Source organism: Oncorhynchus masou, chromosome 24, assembly GCF_036934945.1.
Source record: "Oncorhynchus masou masou isolate Uvic2021 chromosome 24, UVic_Omas_1.1, whole genome shotgun sequence".
Classification (NCBI taxonomy): Eukaryota; Metazoa; Chordata; class Actinopteri; order Salmoniformes; family Salmonidae; genus Oncorhynchus; species Oncorhynchus masou.
In genome coordinates this window covers 94,731,134-94,753,721 of record NC_088235.1, presented here as the reverse complement: position 1 = coordinate 94,753,721, position 22,588 = coordinate 94,731,134, and the positions used below count along the sequence as shown (strand labels likewise).

General features: G+C 42.5%; 2 protein-coding genes across 2 annotated transcripts; one reads left to right on the top strand and one right to left on the bottom strand.

The window, feature by feature from the left end:
- The first annotated feature begins 122 nt into the window (after positions 1 to 122).
- LOC135513062 (glomulin-like) lies at positions 123 to 19,135 on the top strand. The gene is made up of 18 exons (XM_064935733.1): positions 123 to 158; positions 338 to 466; positions 9,283 to 9,393; positions 9,516 to 9,624; positions 12,461 to 12,713; positions 12,883 to 12,985; positions 13,181 to 13,359; positions 13,467 to 13,520; positions 13,619 to 13,649; positions 13,750 to 13,839; positions 13,941 to 13,982; positions 14,092 to 14,165; positions 14,418 to 14,502; positions 16,890 to 16,999; positions 18,396 to 18,459; positions 18,571 to 18,706; positions 18,852 to 18,940; positions 19,034 to 19,135. The coding sequence occupies exons 1-18, from the start codon at positions 123 to 125 to the stop codon at positions 19,133 to 19,135; spliced, it is 1,797 nt and encodes a 598-aa protein (XP_064791805.1).
- Positions 19,136 to 19,211: 76 nt separating this feature from the next.
- Positions 19,212 to 21,553, bottom strand: LOC135513070 (protein SPO16 homolog). Its single transcript, XM_064935748.1, has 5 exons — positions 21,382 to 21,553; positions 21,094 to 21,187; positions 20,513 to 20,684; positions 20,161 to 20,239; positions 19,212 to 19,617 (listed from the first exon to the last, which is right to left on the bottom strand). Exons 1-5 carry the CDS (start codon positions 21,448 to 21,450, stop codon positions 19,504 to 19,506), a joined length of 528 nt encoding a protein of 175 aa, XP_064791820.1. The 5' UTR covers positions 21,451 to 21,553; the 3' UTR covers positions 19,212 to 19,503.
- Positions 21,554 to 22,588: the final 1,035 nt, after the last annotated feature.

Here is a 22,588-nt window from a genome sequence, read left to right as displayed (position 1 = left end):
CTATCTGGTGTCCTCTTTTTGGCAGAAATTTGGATATTATCATTATTTCATCTATATTCTGAATATTCACACTCTTATTTTTTGGACCCCTCTGCGATTGTTATTCAAGACAAACGCTGAGGATGGCTGATCAGCTGCAGGATGTCATCCAGAGATGGGTAAGCTAACATGCTAACAGTGGCTCATATAAGAATGATAAGAACTAGCTTATAATAATATCATGATATGACATTTTTAACAATAATATGACTAATCAGATGCATAATATTGTCAGAATAATTACTTTGAACTAGCTGTCTCTGTGAGTGGTGTCAGTTGGCATCTTGTATCTCTACAGCGAAAAGCCGTGGTGGAAGAGGGTTTAAGGCCAGAGGACCATGAACTGTTCCAGAATGCTGGATTGGCGTATATTAATCAGGGTGACACGACACAACTGCTGGACTTCATTCAGGATGAGAAGAACCAGGTAAATGCATCACATTCGCATGCCCTCCAATGAAAACCCCTCTTATGCTCCGCTAAGTGAGTAATTCAATTCAAAGATATCCTAAGAAGAATCACACCTTACTGTTACAGAGTGAACCGGGAGGACATTGGGTGCTTTTACATTGTTCTATTTGTGAAAATTGTTGTAAAATATACCTTGCGTTTGACACATTTTTACACATTGACAGTGTAGTGTAGTAGATTCCAGTCCCAGAGGCCGATAATGGTGATGACAGACACACGCACACTCCAGTCTCCTCTGTGACAACATCAGCAAGTCTACTACTAGTCTGCTAACAGTACAGGCCACTTTGCTACAATGCCACCATAGACATATAGGGTGCATCCCAAATGGCACCCTATTCCCTACATAATGCACTATTTTTGACCAGGGCCCATAGGGCTATAGTGTGCATCCCAAGTAGTGCACTATGTAGAGAATAGGGTGCCATTTGCGATGTATACATAAAATAACGATCGCCTCTCTGCCACTACCCAGAGCTTGTTGTTGGGCTGTTGACCTGAAGGTGTGAGGACTGAACAGGCCGATATCCAGTCAGATTTCTCGCTCCAGTGATGGTGACCCTGTTTGGAAAGGCTATTCTCTAAGTGCCCTTGGTTGTCCCTCCTCCCCACGCCGTCTTTTGCTCTAAACCCTACACTTACAGGAGCATGTGTCAGGGTGGTTTTTCAAAGTCTTTAAGGAGCTAAAGGAGCCTCAGGAGGTATCTGGGTTGAAGATATTGAAGTGACTCACAAATGAGAAATCTGTGAGAAAACCCTCAACTTGGACAAAAAAAATTATCTAACTGTAGTGAAGGGATATTCACTTTAAAAAGAGAACATGGAATGGAAATGGAGTTAATTTTGATGGAGTCATAACAGGGTCTATAGCTAACTCTCTAGGATATCATGGAGTCATAACAGGGTCCATAGCTCCCTCTCTAGGACATCATGGAGTCATAACAGGGTCCATAGCAACCTCGCTAGGACATCATGGAGTCAAAACAGGATCTATAGCTACCTCGCTAGGATATCATGGAGTCATAACAGGGTCCATAGCTACCTCTCTAGGATGACATGGAGTCATAACAGGATCTATAGCTACCTCTCTAGGCCATCATAGAGTCATAACAGGGTCCATAGCTACCTATCTAGGATGACATGGAGTCATAACAGGGTCTACAGCTACCCCTCTAGGACATCATGGAGTCATAACAGGGTCCATAGCTACCTCTCTAGGATGACATGGAGTCATAACAGGGTCCATAGCTACCCCGCTAGGACATATGAGGTCAAAACAGGGTCCATTGCTACCTCACTAGGACATCATGGAGACCCTATACAAGGGTCTATAGCTACCTCACTAGGATGTCATGGAGTCAGAACAGGGTTTATAGCTAGCTACCTCGCTAGGATATCATGGAGTCATACAAGTGTTTATAGCTACCTCGCTGGGATATCATGGAGTCATACAAGGGCCTATAGGTAACTCGCTAGGACATCATGGAGTCAGACAAGGGTCCATAGCTACCTCTCTAGGATGACATGGAGTCATAACTGGGTCCATAGCTACCTCTCTAGGATGACATGGAGTCATAACTGGGTCCATAGCTACCTCTCTAGGCCATCATAGAGTCATAACAGGGTCTATAGCTACATCGCTTGGAAATCATGGATTCATAACAGGGTCTATAGCTACCACGCTAGGATGTCATGGAGTCATACAAGGGTCTATAGCTACCTCACTAGGATGTCATGGAGTCATACAAGGGTCTATAGCTCCCTCACTAGGATGTCATGGATTCATAACAGGGTCTATAACTACCTAGCTAGGAACACATGAAGTAATAACAGGGTCTATTGCTACATCGCTAGGATGTCATGGAGTCATACAAGGGTCTATAGCTACCTCACTAGGATGTCATGGAGTCATACAAGGGTCTAAAGCTACCTCACTAGGATGTCATGGATTCATAACAGGGTCTATAACTACCTCGCTCGGAACACATGGAGTCATAACAGGGTCTATAGCTACCTCGCTAGGATGTCATGGAGTCATACAAGGGTCTATAGCTACCTCACTAGGATGTCATGGAGTCATAAAAGGGTCTATAGCTACCTCACTAGGATGTCATGGATTCATAACAGGGTCTATAACTACCTCGCTCGGAACACATGGAGTCATAACAGGGTCTATTGCTACCTCGCTAGGATGTCATGGAGTCATAAAAGGGTCTATAGCTACCTCACTAGGATGTCATGGAGTCATACAAGGGTCTATAGCTCCCTCTCTAGGATAACATGGAGTCATAACAGGGTCCATAGCTACCTCTCTAGGATATCATGGAGTCATAACAGGGTCCATAGCTACCTCTCTAGGACATCATGGAGTCATAACAGGGTCCATAGCATCCTCTCTAGGATGACATGGAGTCATAACAGGGTCCATAGCTACCTCTCTAGGCCATCATGGAGTCATAACAGGGTCTACAGCTACCTCTCTAGGATATCATGGAGTCATAACAGGGTCCATAGCTACTTCTCTAGGACATCATGGAGTCATAACAGGATCTATAGCTACCCCGCTAGGACATATGAGGTCATAACAGGGTCCATTGCTACCTCACTAGAACATCATGGAGACCCTATACAAGGGTCTATAGCTACCTCGCTAGGATATCATGGAGTCATAACAAGGTCTATAGCTACCTCTCTAGGATGTCATGGAGTCATAACAGGGTCTTTAGCTACCTCACTAGGACGTCATGGATTCATACAAGGGTCTATAGCTACCTCGCTAGGATATCATGGACTCATAACAAGGTCTATAGCTACCTCGCTAGGATGTCATGGAGTCATAACAGGGTCTTTAGCTACCTCACTAGGACGTCATGGATTCATACAAGGGTCTATAGCTACCTCGCTAGGATGTCATGGAGTCATACAAGGGTCTATAGCTACCTCGCTAGCAGGTCATGGAGTCATACAAGTGTTTATAGCTACCTCGCTGGGATATCATGGAGCCATAACAGGGTCTACAGCTACCTCACTAGGAGGTCATGGAGTCATACAAGTGTTTATAGCTACCTCGCTGGGATATCATGGAGCCATAACAGGGTCTACAGCTACCTCACTAGGAGGTCATGGAGTCATACAAGTGTTTATAGCTACCTCGCTGGGATATCATAGAGTCTTAACAGGGTCCCTAGCTACAGTGCTAGGACATCATAGAGTCATACAAGGGTCAAAAGCTACCTCGCTAGGATGTCCTGGAGTCATATAAGTGTTTACAGCTACCTCTCTAGGATGTCATGGAGCCATAACAGGGTCTATAGCTACCTCTCTAGGACATGATGGAGTCATAAAAGGGTCTATAGCTACCTCTCTAGGATGTCATGGAGCCATAACAGGGTCTTTAGCTACCTCGCTAGGACATCATGGAGTCATAACAGGGTCCCTAGCTACAGTGCTAGGATATCATGGAGTCATACAAGGGTCGAAAGCTACCTCGCTAGGATGTCCTGGAGTCATATAAGGGCCTATAGGTAACTCGCTAGGACATCATGGAGTCAGACAAGGGTCTATAGTAACCAGGCTAGGACGTCATGGAGTCATACAAGGGTCTATAGCTACCTCACTAGGATGTCATGGATTCATAACAGGGTCTATAACTACCTCACTAGGAACACATGGAGTCATAACAGGGTCTATTGCTACCTCACTAGGACGTCATGGAGTCATAAAAGGGTCTATAGTAACCAGGCTAGGACGTCATGGAGTCACAGAAGGGTCTATAGCTACCTCGCTAGGAGGTCATGGAGTCATAACAGGGTCTATAGCTACCTCTCTCGGACATCATGGAGTCGTAAAAGGGTCTATAGCTACCTCTCTAGGATGTCATGGAGCCATAACAGGGTCTTTAGCTACCTCGCTAGGACATCATGGAGTCATAACAGGGTCCCTAGCTACAGTGCTAGGATATCATGGAGTCATACAAGGGTCGAAAGCTACCTCGCTAGGATGTCCTGGAGTCATATAAGGGCCTATAGGTCATAACAGGGTCTATAGCTACCTCTCTAGGATATCATGGAGTCATAACAGGGTCTATAGCTACCTGTCTAGGATATCATGGAGTCATAAAAGGGTCTATAGCTACCTCTCTAGGACATCATGGAGTCATAAAAGGGTCTATAGCTACCTCACTAGGATGTCATGGAGCATAACAGGGTCTATAGCTACCTCTCTAGGACATCATGGAGTCATAAAAGGGTCTATAGCTACCTCACTAGGATGTCATGGAGCATAACAGGGTCTATAGCTACCTCTCTATGACATCATGGAGTCATAACAGGGTCCATAGCAACCTCTCTAGGATGACATGGAGTCATAACTGGGTCCATAGCTACCTCTCTAGGACATCATGGAGTCATAACAGGGTCCATAGCAACCTCTCTAGGATGACATGGAGTCATAACAGGGTCCATAGCTACCTCTCTAGGCCATCATGGAGTCATAACAGGGTCTACAGCTACCTCTCTAGGATATCATGGAGTCATAACAGGGTCCATAGCTACTTCTCTAGGACATCATGGAGTCATAACAGGATCTATAGCTACCCCGCTAGGACATATGAGGTCAAAACAGGGTCCATTGCTACCTCACTAGAACATCATGGAGACCCTATACAAGGGTCTATAGCTACCTCGCTAGGATATCATGGAGTCATAACAAGGTCTATAGCTACCTCTCTAGGATGTCATGGAGTCATAACAGGGTCTTTAGCTACCTCACTAGGACGTCATGGATTCATACAAGGGTCTATAGCTACCTCGCTAGGATATCATGGACTCATAACAAGGTCTATAGCTACCTCGCTAGGATGTCATGGAGTCATAACAGGGTCTTTAGCTACCTCACTAGGACGTCATGGATTCATACAAGGGTCTATAGCTACCTCGCTAGGATGTCATGGAGTCATACAAGGGTCTATAGCTACCTCGCTAGCAGGTCATGGAGTCATACAAGTGTTTATAGCTACCTCGCTGGGATATCATGGAGCCATAACAGGGTCTACAGCTACCTCACTAGGAGGTCATGGAGTCATACAAGTGTTTATAGCTACCTCGCTGGGATATCATGGAGCCATAACAGGGTCTACAGCTACCTCACTAGGAGGTCATGGAGTCATACAAGTGTTTATAGCTACCTCGCTGGGATATCATAGAGTCTTAACAGGGTCCCTAGCTACAGTGCTAGGACATCATAGAGTCATACAAGGGTCAAAAGCTACCTCGCTAGGATGTCCTGGAGTCATATAAGTGTTTACAGCTACCTCTCTAGGATGTCATGGAGCCATAACAGGGTCTATAGCTACCTCTCTAGGACATGATGGAGTCATAAAAGGGTCTATAGCTACCTCTCTAGGATGTCATGGAGCCATAACAGGGTCTTTAGCTACCTCGCTAGGACATCATGGAGTCATAACAGGGTCCCTAGCTACAGTGCTAGGATATCATGGAGTCATACAAGGGTCGAAAGCTACCTCGCTAGGATGTCCTGGAGTCATATAAGGGCCTATAGGTAACTCGCTAGGACATCATGGAGTCAGACAAGGGTCTATAGTAACCAGGCTAGGACGTCATGGAGTCATACAAGGGTCTATAGCTACCTCACTAGGATGTCATGGATTCATAACAGGGTCTATAACTACCTCACTAGGAACACATGGAGTCATAACAGGGTCTATTGCTACCTCACTAGGACGTCATGGAGTCATAAAAGGGTCTATAGTAACCAGGCTAGGACGTCATGGAGTCACAGAAGGGTCTATAGCTACCTCGCTAGGAGGTCATGGAGTCATAACAGGGTCTATAGCTACCTCTCTCGGACATCATGGAGTCGTAAAAGGGTCTATAGCTACCTCTCTAGGATGTCATGGAGCCATAACAGGGTCTTTAGCTACCTCGCTAGGACATCATGGAGTCATAACAGGGTCCCTAGCTACAGTGCTAGGATATCATGGAGTCATACAAGGGTCGAAAGCTACCTCGCTAGGATGTCCTGGAGTCATATAAGGGCCTATAGGTCATAACAGGGTCTATAGCTACCTCTCTAGGATATCATGGAGTCATAACAGGGTCTATAGCTACCTGTCTAGGATATCATGGAGTCATAAAAGGGTCTATAGCTACCTCTCTAGGACATCATGGAGTCATAAAAGGGTCTATAGCTACCTCACTAGGATGTCATGGAGCATAACAGGGTCTATAGCTACCTCTCTAGGACATCATGGAGTCATAACAGGGTCTATAGCTACCTCTCTAGGATATCATGGAGTCATAACAGGGTCTATAGCTACCTCGCTAGGGTATCATGGAGTCATAAAAGGGTCTATAGCTACCTCTCTGGGACATCATGGAGTCATAACAGGGTCTATAGCTACCTCTCTAGGATATCATGGAGTCATAAAAGGGTCTATAGCTACCTCGCTAGGACGTCATAACAGGGTCTATAGCTACCTCTCTAGGACATCATGGAGTCATAACAGGGTCTATAGCTACCTCACTAGGATGTCATGGAGTCATAACAGGGTCTATAGCAACCTCGCAAGGATGTCATGGAGTCATAACAGGGTCTATAGCAACCAGGCTAGGATATCATGGAGTCATAACATGGTCTATAGGTACCTCACTAGGATGTCATGGAGTCATAACAGGGTCTATAGCTACCTCACTAGGATGTCATGGAGTCATAACAGGGTCTATAGCTACCTGTCTAGGATATCATGGAGTCATAAAAGGGTCTATAGCTACCTGTCTAGGATATCATGGAGTCATAAAAGGGTCTATAGCTACCTCTCTAGGACATTGTGGAGTCATAAAAGGGTCTATAGCTACCTCACTAGGATGTCATGGAGCATAACAGGGTCTATAGCTACCTCTCTATGACATCATGGAGTCATAACAGGGTCTATAGCTACCTCTCTAGGATATCATGGAGTCATAACAGGGTCTATAGCTACCTCGCTAGGGTATCATGGAGTCATAAAAGGGTCTATAGCTACCTCTCTGGGACATCATGGAGTCATAACAGGGTCTATAGCTACCTCTCTAGGATATCATGGAGTCATAAAAGGGTCTATAGCTACCTCGCTAGGACGTCATAACAGGGTCTATAGCTACCTCTCTAGGACATCATGGAGTCATAACAGGGTCTATCGCTACCTCTCTGGGACATCATGGAGTCATAACAGGGTCTATAGCTACCTCTCTGGGACACATGGAGTCATAACAGGGTCTATAGCTACCTCTCTAGGACATCATGGCGTCATAAAAGGGTCTATAGCTACCTCACTAGGATGTCATGGAGTCATAACAGGGTCTATAGCAACCTCGCAAGGATGTCATGGAGTCATAACAGGGTCTATAGCAACCAGGCTAGGATATCATGGAGTCATAACATGGTCTATAGGTACCTCACTAGGATGTCATGGAGTCATAACAGGGTCTATAGCTACCTCACTAGGATGGCATGGAGTCATAACAGGGTCTATAGCTACCTCTCTAGGATGTCATGGAGTCATAACAGGGTCTATAGCTACCTCGCTAGGATATCATGGAGTCATAACAAGGTCTATAGCTACCTGTCTAGGATATCATGGAGTCATAAAAGGGTCTATAGCTACCTGTCTAGGATATCATGGAGTCATAAAAGGGTCTATAGCTACCTCTCTAGGACATCATGGAGTCATAAAAGGGTCTATAGCTACCTCACTAGGATGTCATGGAGCATAACAGGGTCTATAGCTACCTCTCTATGACATCATGGAGTCATAACAGGGTCTATAGCTACCTCTCTAGGATATCATGGAGTCATAACAGGGTCTATAGCTACCTCGCTAGGGTATCATGGAGTCATAAAAGGGTCTATAGCTACCTCTCTGGGACATCATGGAGTCATAACAGGGTCTATAGCTACCTCTCTAGGATATCATGGAGTCATAAAAGGGTCTATAGCTACCTCGCTAGGACGTCATAACAGGGTCTATAGCTACCTCTCTAGGACATCATGGAGTCATAACAGGGTCTATAGCTACCTCTCTGGGACATCATGGAGTCATAACAGGGTCTATAGCTACCTCTCTGGGACATCATGGAGTCATAACAGGGTCTATAGCTACCTCTCTAGGATATCATGGCGTCATAACAGGGTCTATAGCTACCTCACTAGGACATCATGGAGTCATAACAGGGTCTATAGCAACCTCGCAAGGATGTCATGGAGTCATAACAGGGTCTATAGCAACCAGGCTAGGATATCATGGAGTCATAACATGGTCTATAGGTACCTCACTAGGATGTCATGGAGTCATAACAGGGTCTATAGCTACCTCTCTAGGATGTCATGGAGTCATAACAGGGTCTATAGCTACCTCACTAGGATGTCATGGAGTCATAACAGGGGTCTAGGATGGCATGGAGTCATAACAGGGTCTATAGCTACCTCTCTAGGATGTCATGGAGTCATAACAGGGTCTATAGCTACCTCACTAGGACATCATGGAGTCATAACAGGGTCTATAGCAACCTCACTAGGACATCAACTTAGCTTTTTTGACCGATGTGGGGAGGTAGTCAAGGTGGTCATTTGCAAGATAGCCCACATGCAAGCAACAATTTGTATACCCCCCATAAACTTGCACAACTGATTTTCAACATCAGTTGCTGCTTTCTTTCTAAATGTAAAAAGTAGACAACCTGACACAGAAGTTTTTGGTTATTTTATCTGATCCAGGGAATAGTGGAGTCTATGGGCTGTGGCCTCGTTGCGTCCCTGGTGGCCGAGGTACTGAAGAGGAAGAAGAGTTCCTCTACCTGTAAGGCCGTTATCACACACCTGGCCGAGGTAAACTATATATATATATATATTATGAATTACCCTTGACAGAATTGGATGCAGAAGGCTAAAGAGCAGGTAGATTCACATGGCATCAGAGTTAACAGTAATGTAGAAATCTCGTCTCTCAGACATGCAGCCCGATGGAACTCATGCTGATTTTTCTCGGCCAAGTGGATGACCTTCATCCGGACCTCATCGCTGATACCATCGTACTTATGGCCCCGCATCTTCAAACAGGTAATACTTAGCAGTGGTATTGTGAAGGCTATCTCCTGCAGATGTTGTTTGTTTCCCTCTACTGGACACTTACTGGAACTTAATCTTGATGACGTTCCCTTTCATTTTTTTATACCGATATTTTTTTATTTATAAATGCAAACAGAACACAAAAACAACACAACCACCACAACATTCCCAGACCTGTCCATAAACGTACAAAAACACAGAAGCCTTCCATTTCAGTACACATATACCTGTACATCAAATTAAAACACAATTATGTATGTTGGTAAATCTTACACTCCTCGAGATTACCAATGTGAGGTTTTCAGATTTTATCACACGTCTTTCTTTTGCTTAATATCATGAAACACAATCTAATGGAATGTACCTAACATACGTTCAGTATTGACGATGCATGTGTATGACGCTTTCCAATTGATAGCTACACATATTTTTTGCAGCAATTAGCCCTAAATTACCAAACCTTCTTTGATATTGGTCAATAATATTTACATTCCACAACAGACATAATCATGGAGATGGATGGATGTAAAATCCTAGACAATTATATGATGGCACAGACATTATCCCAAAATGGTGTTCATTTCTCACAGGACAACAGCATATGTAATAGGCTTCCTTTTAGTTTTGTTGCATCTCCAACAGCAATAGGACTGATTTCTGGGTACATTACATGCATTCTAGCAGGAGTGTAGTAAATCCTATGGATTATCTTCAATTGCAATAATTTATGGCTAAGATTGTAGGAGCAAATATGAACATTTTCACATAAAGTTGAAGTCGGAAGTTTACATCAAATCAAATCAAATCACATGCACTTAGGTTGGAGTCATTAAAACTAGTTTTTCAACCACTCCACACATTTCTTGTTAACAAACTATAGTTTTGGCAAGTCGGTTGGGACATCTACTTTGTGCATGACACAAGTAATTTTTCCAACAATTGTTTACAGACAGGTTATTTCACTTATAATTCACTGTATCACAATTCCAGTGGGTCAGAAGTTTACATACACTAAGTTGACTGTGCCTTTAAACAGCTTGGAAAATTCCAGAAAAAGATGTCATGGCTTTAGAAGCTTCTGATGCTAATTGACATAATTTGAGTCAATTGGAGGTGTACCTGTGGATGTATTTCAAGGCCTACCTTCAAACTCAGTGCCTCTTTGCTTGACATCATGGGAAAATCAAAAGAAATCAGCCAAGACTTCAGAAAAAATAATTGTAGACCTCAACAAGTCTGGTTCATGCTTGGGAGCAATTTCCGAACACCTGAAGGTACCATGGTCATCTGTACAAACAATAGTACGCAAGTATAAAAACCATAGGACCAAGCAGCCGTCATACCGCTCAGGAAGAAGAAGCGTTCTGTCTCCTAGAGATGAAAGTACTTTGGTGCGAAAATTGCAAATCAACCCCAGAACAACAGCAAAGGACCTTGTGTAGATGCTGGAGGAAACAGGTACAAAAGTATCTATATCCACAGTAAAACAAGTCCTATATCGACATTACCTGAAAGGCCGCTCAGCAAGGAAGACGCCACTGCTCCAAAACCGCCATAAAAAAGCCAGACTACAGTTTGCAACTGCACATGGGGACAAATATCGTACTTTTTGGAGAAATGTCCTCTGGTCTGATGAAACAAAAATAGACCTGTTTGGCCATAATGACCATCGTTATGTTTGGAGGAAAAAGGGGGAGGCTTGCAAGCCGAAGAACACCATCCCAACCATGAAGCACGGGGGTGGCAGCATTATGTTGTGGGGGTGCTTTGCTGTAGGAGGGACTGGTGCACGTCACAAAATAGATGGCATCATGAGGAAAGGAAAATTATTTGGATATATTGAAGCAACATCTCAAGACATCAGTCAGGAAGTTACCTTGGTCACAAATGGATCTTCCAAATGGACAACGACCCCAAGCATACTTCCAAAGTTGTGGCAAAATGGCTTAAGGACAACAAAGTCAAGGTATTGGAGTGGCCATCACAAAGCCCTGACCTCAATCCAATATAAAATGTGTGGGCAGAACTGAAAAAGCGTGTGCGAGCAAGGAGGCCTACAAACCTGACTCGGTTACACCAGCTCTGTCAGGGGGAATGGGCCTAAAATTCACCCAACTTATTGTGGGAAGCTCGTGGAAGGCTACCCGATATGTTTGGCCCAAGTTAAACAATTTAAAGGCAATGCTACCAAATACTTATTGAGTGTATGTAAACTTCTGACCCACTGGGAATGTGATGAAAGAAATAAAAGCTGAAATAAATCACTCTCTACTATTATTCTGACATTTCACATTCTTAAAATAAAGTGGTGATCCGAACTGACCTAAGACAGGGAATTTTTACTAGGATTAAATGTCAAGAATAGTGAAAAACTGAGTTTAAATGTATTTGGCTAAAGTGTATGTTAACTTCCGACCTCAAATGTATCTGTGACCAATAGTTCTCATCAATTACTTCTTTGAGATCTGTTTCCCATTTTTACCTTAGGTTCTGAACCATCAGATAAAAATTCAGTCAACCCTTGATATAACTTGGCAATCAACTTCTTTGGCGTTGCAGCTTCTTTCAGTATTTGTTCTATGCTACTGTTAGGTTCATCCAGATTCTGTTGAAGCGATTGAATAAGATTTCTTAAATAGTCTTAGATAACCCACATTTTTCTTGTAATTGATTGAATGACAGTAGCGAGCCATTTTAAAACAAATCAGAATGCAGTAAAACAACCTATACATAATACATTCCTTCAATTACTTTTTAATAATGTATTCTTGCCTCTCCTAGTGCTATTCATGTTGGTGACTTTTGAATGTCTCCGTCCATCTCCTAGTGCTGCTGCGTCTGGGTGAGGAGAAGGCTCCCTGGGTAGGCCTGGCTCTGGCTGCCCTACAGAAGCAGGTGTCCAGGCTGCCAGTGCCTTACACCAAGGAGCAAGAAGTGGAGGATGCGTATGGTCTGTGTCGTTGCTGCTCAGCCCTGGCCAGGTTCATGGAGCCATTCGTGGAGGAAGTGAAGAGGAGGGACAACAGCGAGGATGGTGGCACTGCTTCAGACAATCAGCTAAAGACTGAGCTTCTCAAGTTGTAGGTGTCTGTCTGCCTGTCTGTGTGCTTTGTTGGATATTAATGTTGCTAAAAGGAGCACCAAAATGTATCAATCAGATGTAGTTATTGGCCAGGTTATAATCAGGAGAGTAGAAGATACTGACACCGGTTTGTTGATCTGTAATGCATATTATTCTTCTCTCTACAGTTGCATGGGGAGCTTGAGGGAGCCACTCCTTCAGGCACAGCTTGACCAGGCTATAGACATCCATAAACAGTCTCCCCTATGGCACTTTGCTACAGACATACTGGTAAGTAATCCGGGCCTACTTGATAGAGTCACGGCCTTTGAAATGGCTCTGCACACGACACTAAGGGTTAGCTCTTTTTCTACTGCATTTTCCAGACAGTCCGGCGAGACTATCAAACAAGGCAATCAACCTTAAAATAGACAATTTTAATAAGAACCTAGCTAAAACAAGACTACATTGTGTTTTTGATCCTAGGCCACCCTACCAGCCATCCAGGAGCCTCTCCCAGGCCTCCTGTTCTACAAGGCTCTGAAGAAGAGGGAGGAGTCTGGCCTCCTGACAGACAGTACTAAAGCCCAGGAGTCACGGGCCTGTCTGGCATACCTGCTCTTTGTCCAGCTCATCACCATCGAGAGCTTTCCAGCAGTTTTCAGGTGAAAAACAGTAGAAAGGTTCTGAATAACCGTATTATTGAAGATATGGGGTGATAACTATGTTTGAAACATATAATAGTATTAATATTATTTTGTTGATCTCTCAGCCCTGTGTTTGTCCTGCAGTGTAATATGGAATATATTGACCTCCTACTGAGTAGGTATGTTTTCAGAGCTATACTGTTCTTACATGATAATAAAACATTGGTTTAAGATATAGTGTGTTCCTCTAAACAAGATGTTTTCTTTCCTAAAATAGAAAGGAAGAATCATTCCTACTCAAAGGCCTGGTAAGGATAAATTGATTTCAAATCTTCCAAATACTATATTGAGTGAATTCTCTGAGTAGTAAGTATTGCTAAGTATTCTTCTCCATGCTCGATCACTCAGGAATTATATACAAAAAGCTTGGAGAGAGTGGAGGATAACAGCCTCCCAGTTGAACTGCTGGACCTAAAGTCATTTTACAGTGTTCCACAGGTGAGTCTGACTACATACCAGAAGCAGCTAAACAGATGCATATGTAACAGACGTAATGATAATAATTTGTGATTTGTGTTTTTTGTTGTGTGGAAATGCAGCACTTGGTGCAGATCCTGACTGTGTGTCCAATTCAGCATTTGGTAATTTAATAAAACTCCTGCATGAATAAAACCAATTGAAATTATTACTAATGTTTACTATTATTACTATGTACCTGTTAGCATAATAACTCATTTCTCCCATTACCAGAGAGAACAAGGGTTTAAAGTTCTTCAGCTCTTCATAGATAAATTGGGACCTGAGGCTAAGCACAAATTCTTCAGGTGAGAATACTGTATAGCCTGTATGTGGTCCGCAATGGATGAATCTGTAGTACTCTATAGCAGTACCCCCCGTGCATGTTTAGTTTTTGCCCTAGCACTACACAGCTGATTTAAATAATCAACTCATCATCAAGCTTTGCTTATTTGAATCAGCTGTGTAGTGCTAGGGCAAGAACCAAAACTTTCACCAGGGAGGACCGCAGGACCACATGGTATTAGAAACATCTTGAATATCCTGATTTCTTATCGTAGGTGTATGATAAAAACCAGTTGCCATGCCGGAGTAGAGGGTTACATTATAAAGAACATCAAAAATCAGATTGAGCTCTCCTTGAAGGTAAGATATACAGTGCATTCGGAAAGTATTCAGACCCCTTCCATTTCTCCACATGCTAAGTTGCAGCCTTATTCTAAAATTGATTAAGAACTATTCCTTATCAATCTCTACACACAATACCCAATAATCACAAAGTGAAAAGAGGTTTAGTTTTTTTTGCGCTAATTTATTAAAAATAAAAAACAGAAATACCTTATTTACATAAGTATTCAGACCCTTTGCTATAAGACTCTAAATTGAGCTCAGGTGCATCCTGTTTACATTGATCATCCTTGAGATCTACAACCTGATTGGAGCAAATGTGGTATATTAAATTGATTGGATGTGATTTGGAAAGGCACACATCTGTCTATAAGGTCCCACAGTTGAAGAGGTCCCAATCCATCAACATGATCAAGACAAATGAGATGAGTGTGGACTACAGGAAAAGGAGGCCCGAGCACGCCCCCATTCTCATCAACGGGGCTGTAGTGGAACAAGTTGAGAGCTTCAAGTTCCTTGGTGTCCACATCACCATCAAACTATCATGGTCCAAACACACTAAGACAGTCGTGAAGAGGGCACGACAAAGCCTATTCCCCCTCAGGAGACTTAAATGATTTGTAATGGGTCCTCAGATCCTCAAAAGGTTCTACAGCTGCACCATCGAGAGCATCCTGACTGGTTGCATCACTGCCTGGTATGGAAACTGCTCGGCCTCTGACCGCAAGGCACTACAGAGGGTGGCGTGTATGGCTCAGTACATCACTGGGGCCAAGCTTCCTGCCATCCAGGACCTCTATATCAGGCGGTGTCAGAGGAAGGCCCTAAAAATTGTCAAAGACTCCAGCCAACCTAGTCATAGACTGTTCTCTCTGCTACTGCACAACAAGCGGTCCCGGATCCCAGTCCCTGTACTGGAACTCTCTGTATACAGCCTCACTTGTTATTTTACTGCTGCTGTTTAATTATTTGTTACTTTTATTTTATATTTTTTTACTTAACTTTTTTGAAAAAAAGCATTGTTGGTTAAGGGCTTGTAAGTAAGCATTTCACTGTAAGGTCTACACCTGTTGTATTCAGCGCATGTGATAATTATTATTGGATTTGATTTGACAGTGCATGTCAGAGCAAAAACCAAGCCATGAGGTTGAAAGAATTATCCGTAGAACTCTAAGCCAGGATTGTGTTCCAGGCACAGATCTGGGGAAGGGTACCAAAAAAATGTCTGCAGCATTGAAGGTCCCCAAGAACACAGTGGCCTCCAACATTCTTAAATGGAAGAAGTTTGAAACCACCAAGACTCTTCCTAAACGGCCAAACTGAGCAATCGGGGGAGAAGGGCCTTGGTCAGGGAGGTGAACAAGAACCCGATGGTCATGCTGACAGAGCTTCAAAGTTCCTCTGTGGAGATGGGAGAACCTTCCAGAAGGACAACCATCTCTGCAGCACTCCACCAATCAGGCCTTTAAGGTAGTGGCCAGACGGGAGCCACTCCTCAGTAAAAGGCACATGACAGCCCGCTTGGATTTCGCCAAAAGGCACCTAAAGACTCTCAGACCATGAAAAACAAGATTCTCTGGTCTGATGAAACCAAGATTGAATGCCAAGTGAAACCTGGCACCATCCCTACGGTGAAGCATGGTGGTGGCAGCATCATGCTGTGGGGATGTTTTTCAGCGGCAGGGACTGGAAGACGAGTCAGGATCGAGGGAAAGATGAATGGAGCAAAGTACAGAGAGATCCTTGACGAAAACTTGCTCCAGAGCGTTTAGCACCTCAGACTGGGGCGAAGGTTCACCTTCCAACAGGACAACGACCCTAAGCACACAGCCAAGACAGTCCTTGAGTGGCCCAGCCAGAGCCCGGACTTAAACCCGATCAAACATCTCTGGAGACCTGAAAATATCTGTGCAGCGACGCTCCCCATCCAACCTTACAAAGTTTGAGAGGATCTGCAGAGAAGAATGGGAGAAACTCCCCAAATACAGGTGTGCCAAGCTTGTAGCGTCATACCCAAGAAGACTCAAGGCTGTAATCACTGCAAAAGGTGCTTCAACAAAGTACTGAGTAAAGGGTCTGAATACTTAGGTAAATATAATATTATACTTAGGTAAATATAATAATATTTACCTAAGTATAATATTTCATTTCTAAAAACCTGTTTTTGCTTTGTCATTATGGGGTATTGTGTGTAGATTGATGAGGGGAGAAAAAACAATTAAATCCATTTTAGAATAAGGCTGTAATGTAATAAAATGTGGAAAAAGTCAATGGGTCTGAATACTTTTTGAATGCACCGTAGTAGAAGACATTTTGATAAACAGGACAGTAGCTCCATTTCATTGCATTAGAAAAGGTGTATACAGTGCAACCTATAATTGTGTTATTCTCCTTGTTATCTCTAGCCAGGTCATGAGAATGAATGGTTTATGGGAATCCAGGTTTTGCCCCTACTGAGACTGGTTCTCTGTTTCCCACGGGGCCCAGAAACAGACCTGCTGAACAGTATGGACAGGTTAGTACCGTTTGTCCTCTCCCTAAATTTAGGGCCGGTTACCTGGATACAGATTAAACCTAGTCCTGGACTAAAAAACACTGTCAATGGAGAGCAGTGTGCATACTTTTTCTAGGACTAGGCTTAATCTGTGTCTGGGAAGCTGGCCCATAGGATCTGTCTAAGCAATCCTGATACCTCTCTGTAGTCTAAAATACAAACCCTGGACTGGTGAGCCTGCCTTGCCCCTCTACAAGCTGTGACTGGTCCCTTATCTGGTCATTAATACTGCAGTAGAAAGCTGCATATTCTAGCCACATATATCTGGTGCCCAGCATAAGGCAGATGGAACATGGACTACGGAACAGATCTATTCTCTAATGAAGTTCAGGTTTCATTCCTAGAATCCCTTTCTTTCTAACAATGGAGATAGCATTCTTAGCCAACAAGACATAATTGATTAATCAACTCTCCATCCAGTTTAAAACATAGACTGTAGTAAATAGGTCAACATCAGCTGACTGTTGTCAACTTGTAATGTCCGATTGAAACACAGACAATATAATATACACTGAACAAAAATATAAACGTAACATTTTTATTTATTTAATGTTGGTCCCATGTTTCATGAGCTGAAATAAAAGATCCCAGAAATGTTCCATATGCACAAAAAGCTTATTTATCAAAAATGTTGTGCACAGATTTGTTTAAATCCCTGTTAGTGAGCATTTCTCCTTTGCTAAGATAATCCATCCACCTGAAAGTTGTGGCATATCAAGAAGCTGATTAAACAGCACCATCATTACACAGGTGCACCTTGTGCTCGGGACAATAAAAGGCTAAAATGTGCAGTTTTTTTACACAACACAATGCCACAAATGTGTCAAGTTTTGAGGCAGCGTGCAATTGGCATGCTGTTGGCAGGAATGTCCACCAGAGCTGTTGCCAGAGAATTTAATGTAAATGTATCTACCATAAGCTGGCTCCAACATCGTTTTAGAGAATTTGGCAGTACGTTCAAACAACTCACAACCTCAGACCACGGCCTCATAACCTCAGACCATGTGTATGGCGTTGTGTGGGCGAGCGGTTTGCTGATGTCATTGTTGTGAACAGAGCGCCCCATGGTGGCGGAAGGGTTATGGTATGGGCAGGCATTAACTAAGGACAATGAACACAACTGCATTTTATCGATGGTTATTTGAATACACAGAGATACCGTGACGGGATCTGTAACGAGAAGGTATCTGTGACCAACAGGTGCATTTGTTTTCCCAGTCATGTGAAGTGCTAATGAATTTATTTAAATTCACTGATTTCCTTATATGAACTGTAATGCAGTAAAATCTTTGAAATTGTTGTATGTTGCGTTTATATTTTTGTTCAGTATAGTATTCTTTGTCCATCTCTACCTTAGGGTAATGGAGTCTCTCAATCTGTTACGCTACCTGCATATGCGGGACATGGACTGGCAGCAGACAGTGAGTGTTTTTGACACATTCATATAACTCAGAAGATTAAACCTTGCTACTAGTCAGTTGACGTGGTTGGGACAAGACAGCACGGTGATGGTCTAACGCTGATGTTTTCAGTCAAGTATATGGCCGGAGCTGTTCAAGATCAAAGATGACTACCTGAAGATGCTGAGGGTGTGTCTGGCCCTCTCTAGAGCCTACTATGCAGGGCAGGTTAAGAACATGAGAGAGGACAAGAAGATTCAAGCACAGGGTAAGAAAGCAGGTCTCTCTACACTACAGTATCTATTAAAATGTATTATATGTACATACTGTGTATTATTCTGGGAAGAATGTACAACATGTGTTATACTGTGTACACAAATCAATGTATTATTGTGACTCTCATCCACTAACAGAAGCCAGAGAGGCTAGAGTTGCATTAGTTCAGACTATGACTGTGAAGAACAAGATGGTATCAGATATGACCCCAGAGATGCAGTATCAGGTAACTATAGCCACGTTACCACTGCTGTTTTTGCTTGCTTGTCAAATTGAATTTAATCATTTGAATTGGCACTGAGTTATCTTGACTTCACAGGTACTGCAGTGTGCTCTGGTGACCTTTGACCTGATGGAGAGTCTAGTGATCCGTATTGAGGAGATATCAGAGGAGAAAGTGAAAACGGGGACTGCTGTCTAACAACAGAGATGGCTCAGAGTCTTATGCTTTTAAAAATGATTGTTTCAGGCTAATAATAAATAATAAATACACAATCTACAAAAAAATATTTCTTTATTTAAGCCTCATTTCACTTATTTGCAATGCTGGATATTCAATTGACTTTCTACTGAATCTATACAGTAATAGTATTCTTCTGGATACAGGATTGGATGCATTGAGTATATCAAGCACACTAAACACATGCCAGTTGGGTTAAAGTCATTCTGTGCTTGTGACCGTAAACACAGCGGATGCCAGACCTAGCATAAATCAATCATTAGAGTCACTAACCTACCATGAACAGGTAGGTTTGAGGGGACCTGGCATCCCCACTCTGCACCAGCTGCTCACCCCAGCTTAATGTCCTTGAGCATCTCCCAGACAGAGCTGCTCTCTATAATGTGGGCCCTGGCCAGAGACATCCGATCCCGCACGCTGTCAACATGGGGCTTACTGGTGGCCTGGAAGATGAGATCACTTTCATTATCACAGGGGGAAAACTCGAACTCTCAACTTTAGCCGGCTGGCAAAAACCTTGCACATTGACAGAAATGTTTTTAATGTGCATTGTCCCTGAGCAAAGTAAAGTAGCCTAACTTTGTGTCAACTTTATCGTTATAAACCATATTTGTATTGACTATATCTTATCTATGCATAGTCACTTTACCCCTACCTACATGTACAAATGACCTTGACTGACCTTTACCCCCGCACATTGACTCGGTACCGGTTTCCCCTGTATATAGCCTTGATAGTTATTTTATTGTGCTACTTTTTATTTTATTTTTTACTTTAGTTTATTTAGTAAATATTTTTAATTTCTTGAACTGCATTGTTGGTTAAGGGCCTGTAAGTAAGCATGTGACAAATAACATTTGATTTTGATTAGATTTTTTATCAACCTATGCCAAGTATCTTAATTTTCATTTTTCAGTATTATTATTACTTAATATCCATGTCAATATAATGTGTGAGGACTTAGGGGTGTCTTCTTTCATCCTTACTTTGGCTATAGTCAGCATCCCCTTGACTATCTCTGTGTTGTTACGTACAGGTAGAACTCTGAGATTGCTGCCAAAGAATCTGCAATAGACCACAGGATCCCTCAGTTACAATGAAAGCACAGCACTAACATATACATGTGACCGGAAATATTGTTGCATCATTCAAAACTACTGGTCATTTGAATGTATTTGGGTCAGTACAGTAGGATAATCGTTTAGAGGAAGAGTGATCAATTACTGTGAAACTACACTAGTCCACATTGGCCTGTAAATGTATAACATTTGCACATGTTAGAATCATTCCAGGCAGGAATAAAATAGTCTGCTATAAAGTATAATAAAATAACTATACCTGTGTTGTATCACTGACATGATGCCCAGTTCCTTCTTCCCATAAAAAGGGGCTTGCAGGAGAAGGAAACTATTGCGGTGAACCGTCACAAACTTCTTGATCTGGTCAAACAGTCCTGCTTCCTCAAGGTTCTCTGGGAGTTCTTGTGGGTTTATTATGAGGAATGCAATACCTGGACAACCCACATATACATTCATTTATAACACAACTTTGGTTTTGCAGACTGGCCTTGGGCTTATGTGCTTTATTTGCTAGATTATGAGGGAGTCAATGGGCTATCACAAAATATCTAGGTAATACCCGACAGAAGTCTTCTGCAGCCTTTTAATAGGAGCAAAATCCTGCAGTTTTTGAAGTTAGACCAAATTAGCTGAAAGGTATCTCATGTCATGACAGGCCCAGGGGACAGTGTGTATGGCGGGAACCCCCTTACAACAGGTGGTAGGTGGCACTGTGACACGGTCTTCTTGGCATTGGCAATATGATAGCCTAAAGACACCAACTGCGGATCTCTAGTATAGGCATACATACTGTACCTTTGAAGCATGAATCAAATAACGTAATATCAAATTGATGATTACCTGACTGCGGGAAAACAATGGATCCCGACTTGACAGCGTCTGAGAATCGGATCCGATGGTGCTGTGCAAGAAGCATCCTGGATGTGTCATGATTCTGTGTGTTTTAGTAGGGTAATGTTTTAGATGGGTAATATCTTGATGAAATCTAATAAGCTGTAATAATCAAATTGTCAACATTGTGACTTCATATCAATATTGGGAAGAACTCAATTATACAATTTTCCATTTCTGCCCAAGCTAGCTCGCTAGTAACTTCTTTGGCTAGCCATTTGTGGTGTTAAACGTTACCTGAAGTGATGTGCTGACTATAATTGTTGTTTTCCATTGAGTTGTCCTGTCATTACCGTTGGTAGTCATTATAGGTGGTGGTATGTAGCTAACTGTATTCACCCAAAATGAGATATGGTGCGAAGTTGGATAACAAAACAAGTCTGTTTTGTCCGAATGAGCGGTGCTGAGTTGACTGGAATCTAACGAGGCACGTGATGGTGTGAGCAATGACGTCACAGGACCCTAAAAAGGTGACGCCATTTAGGTCATTTCACGTACAGCAACAAACGCCCAAGTGTATCCCTCATTTTAACCCGACATGTACAATAAACATCTATATAATTTCACAAATTATATGTTTATTTAAAAAAAATGATCTGCTATTGTATTTTCACTATCACCAACCTCCCCAAAATATGAAACCATTGTATTTAGAACCAAACATTTTAATGGTCATATACACAATGAATATAAAGCCAACAGACCAACATATTCTCTAGTTTCTGTGAAACTCCACTGTTTAACCATCATCATGAGTAGAGAGCCATGAGAAAAACATTTATTTTTTATTTTCTTCTTTCTGAAGGTTGCGAACACCAAGTAAACAGTTAAACAGACATAAATGTCCGCATGCACAACACCTTATTTGTGTCTAAACTCTCAGTCCATTAATTATTAAGGATATAACTGAAGATGATGAAGGGGCAGAGCTTGACTTGGGCAGGAGCTCACTGGAGCTGATCCTCTTATCGAAAGGTATTGTGGAGCTCCTTTACATAAATATAAACAGTACCGGCACCCAAAATTAGTACTGGAACCTATTTTAGTCCAAGTCAAGCACTGTGAAGGGGACTGAATGCAAACAAACAAGTTCAGTTTGAGAGTCTGAAAAAACTCAAAGCTCATAAAAAGCAGCAGAAAAAGCATGAGACAGTCAACCAATAAATAGAGGATGACTCAAACATCAAGACAGAATAATTGTGGTACTGTAGATGTCAGTAAACCATAGACATGTTGCAGAAGTCCAGAGAGAAAGTGTAACAGGTCCCGCTGATAGAAAGTACTGTTGTAGTGTCTGTCTCAGAAGAAGTGTTGTTTAGTTGATGAATCTAGAGAGAAGGTTGATAAATCCAGAAAGAAGTTAACATAGTGTCTCCTTAGTCCTTAAACCTGTCAATCAAGTGATGTGTTTCTAACTCCAAGATGATCCATTAGTCCTTAATTC

What these genes read in the sequence shown, in the direction of transcription:
- LOC135513062 (XM_064935733.1), top strand. Translation starts at nt 123, where the DNA reads ATGGCTGATCAGCTGCAGGATGTCATCCAGAGATGG. An exon ending in ATTGACCTCCTACTGAGTAG is followed by an intron (nt 13,521 to 13,618) that starts GTATGTTTTCAG and finishes TTCCTAAAATAG; the next exon opens with AAAGGAAGAATCATTCCTAC. An exon ending in TGTGTCCAATTCAGCATTTG is followed by an intron (nt 13,983 to 14,091) that starts GTAATTTAATAA and finishes TCCCATTACCAG; the next exon opens with AGAGAACAAGGGTTTAAAGT.
- LOC135513070 (XM_064935748.1), bottom strand. Translation starts at nt 21,450, where the DNA reads ATGACTACCAACGGTAATGACAGGACAACTCAATGGAAAACAACAATT. An exon ending in TAGTCAGCACATCACTTCAG is followed by an intron (nt 21,188 to 21,381) that starts GTAACGTTTAAC and finishes TAAAACACACAG; the next exon opens with AATCATGACACATCCAGGAT. An exon ending in CATTGTTTTCCCGCAGTCAG is followed by an intron (nt 20,685 to 21,093) that starts GTAATCATCAAT and finishes TGGGTTGTCCAG; the next exon opens with GTATTGCATTCCTCATAATA.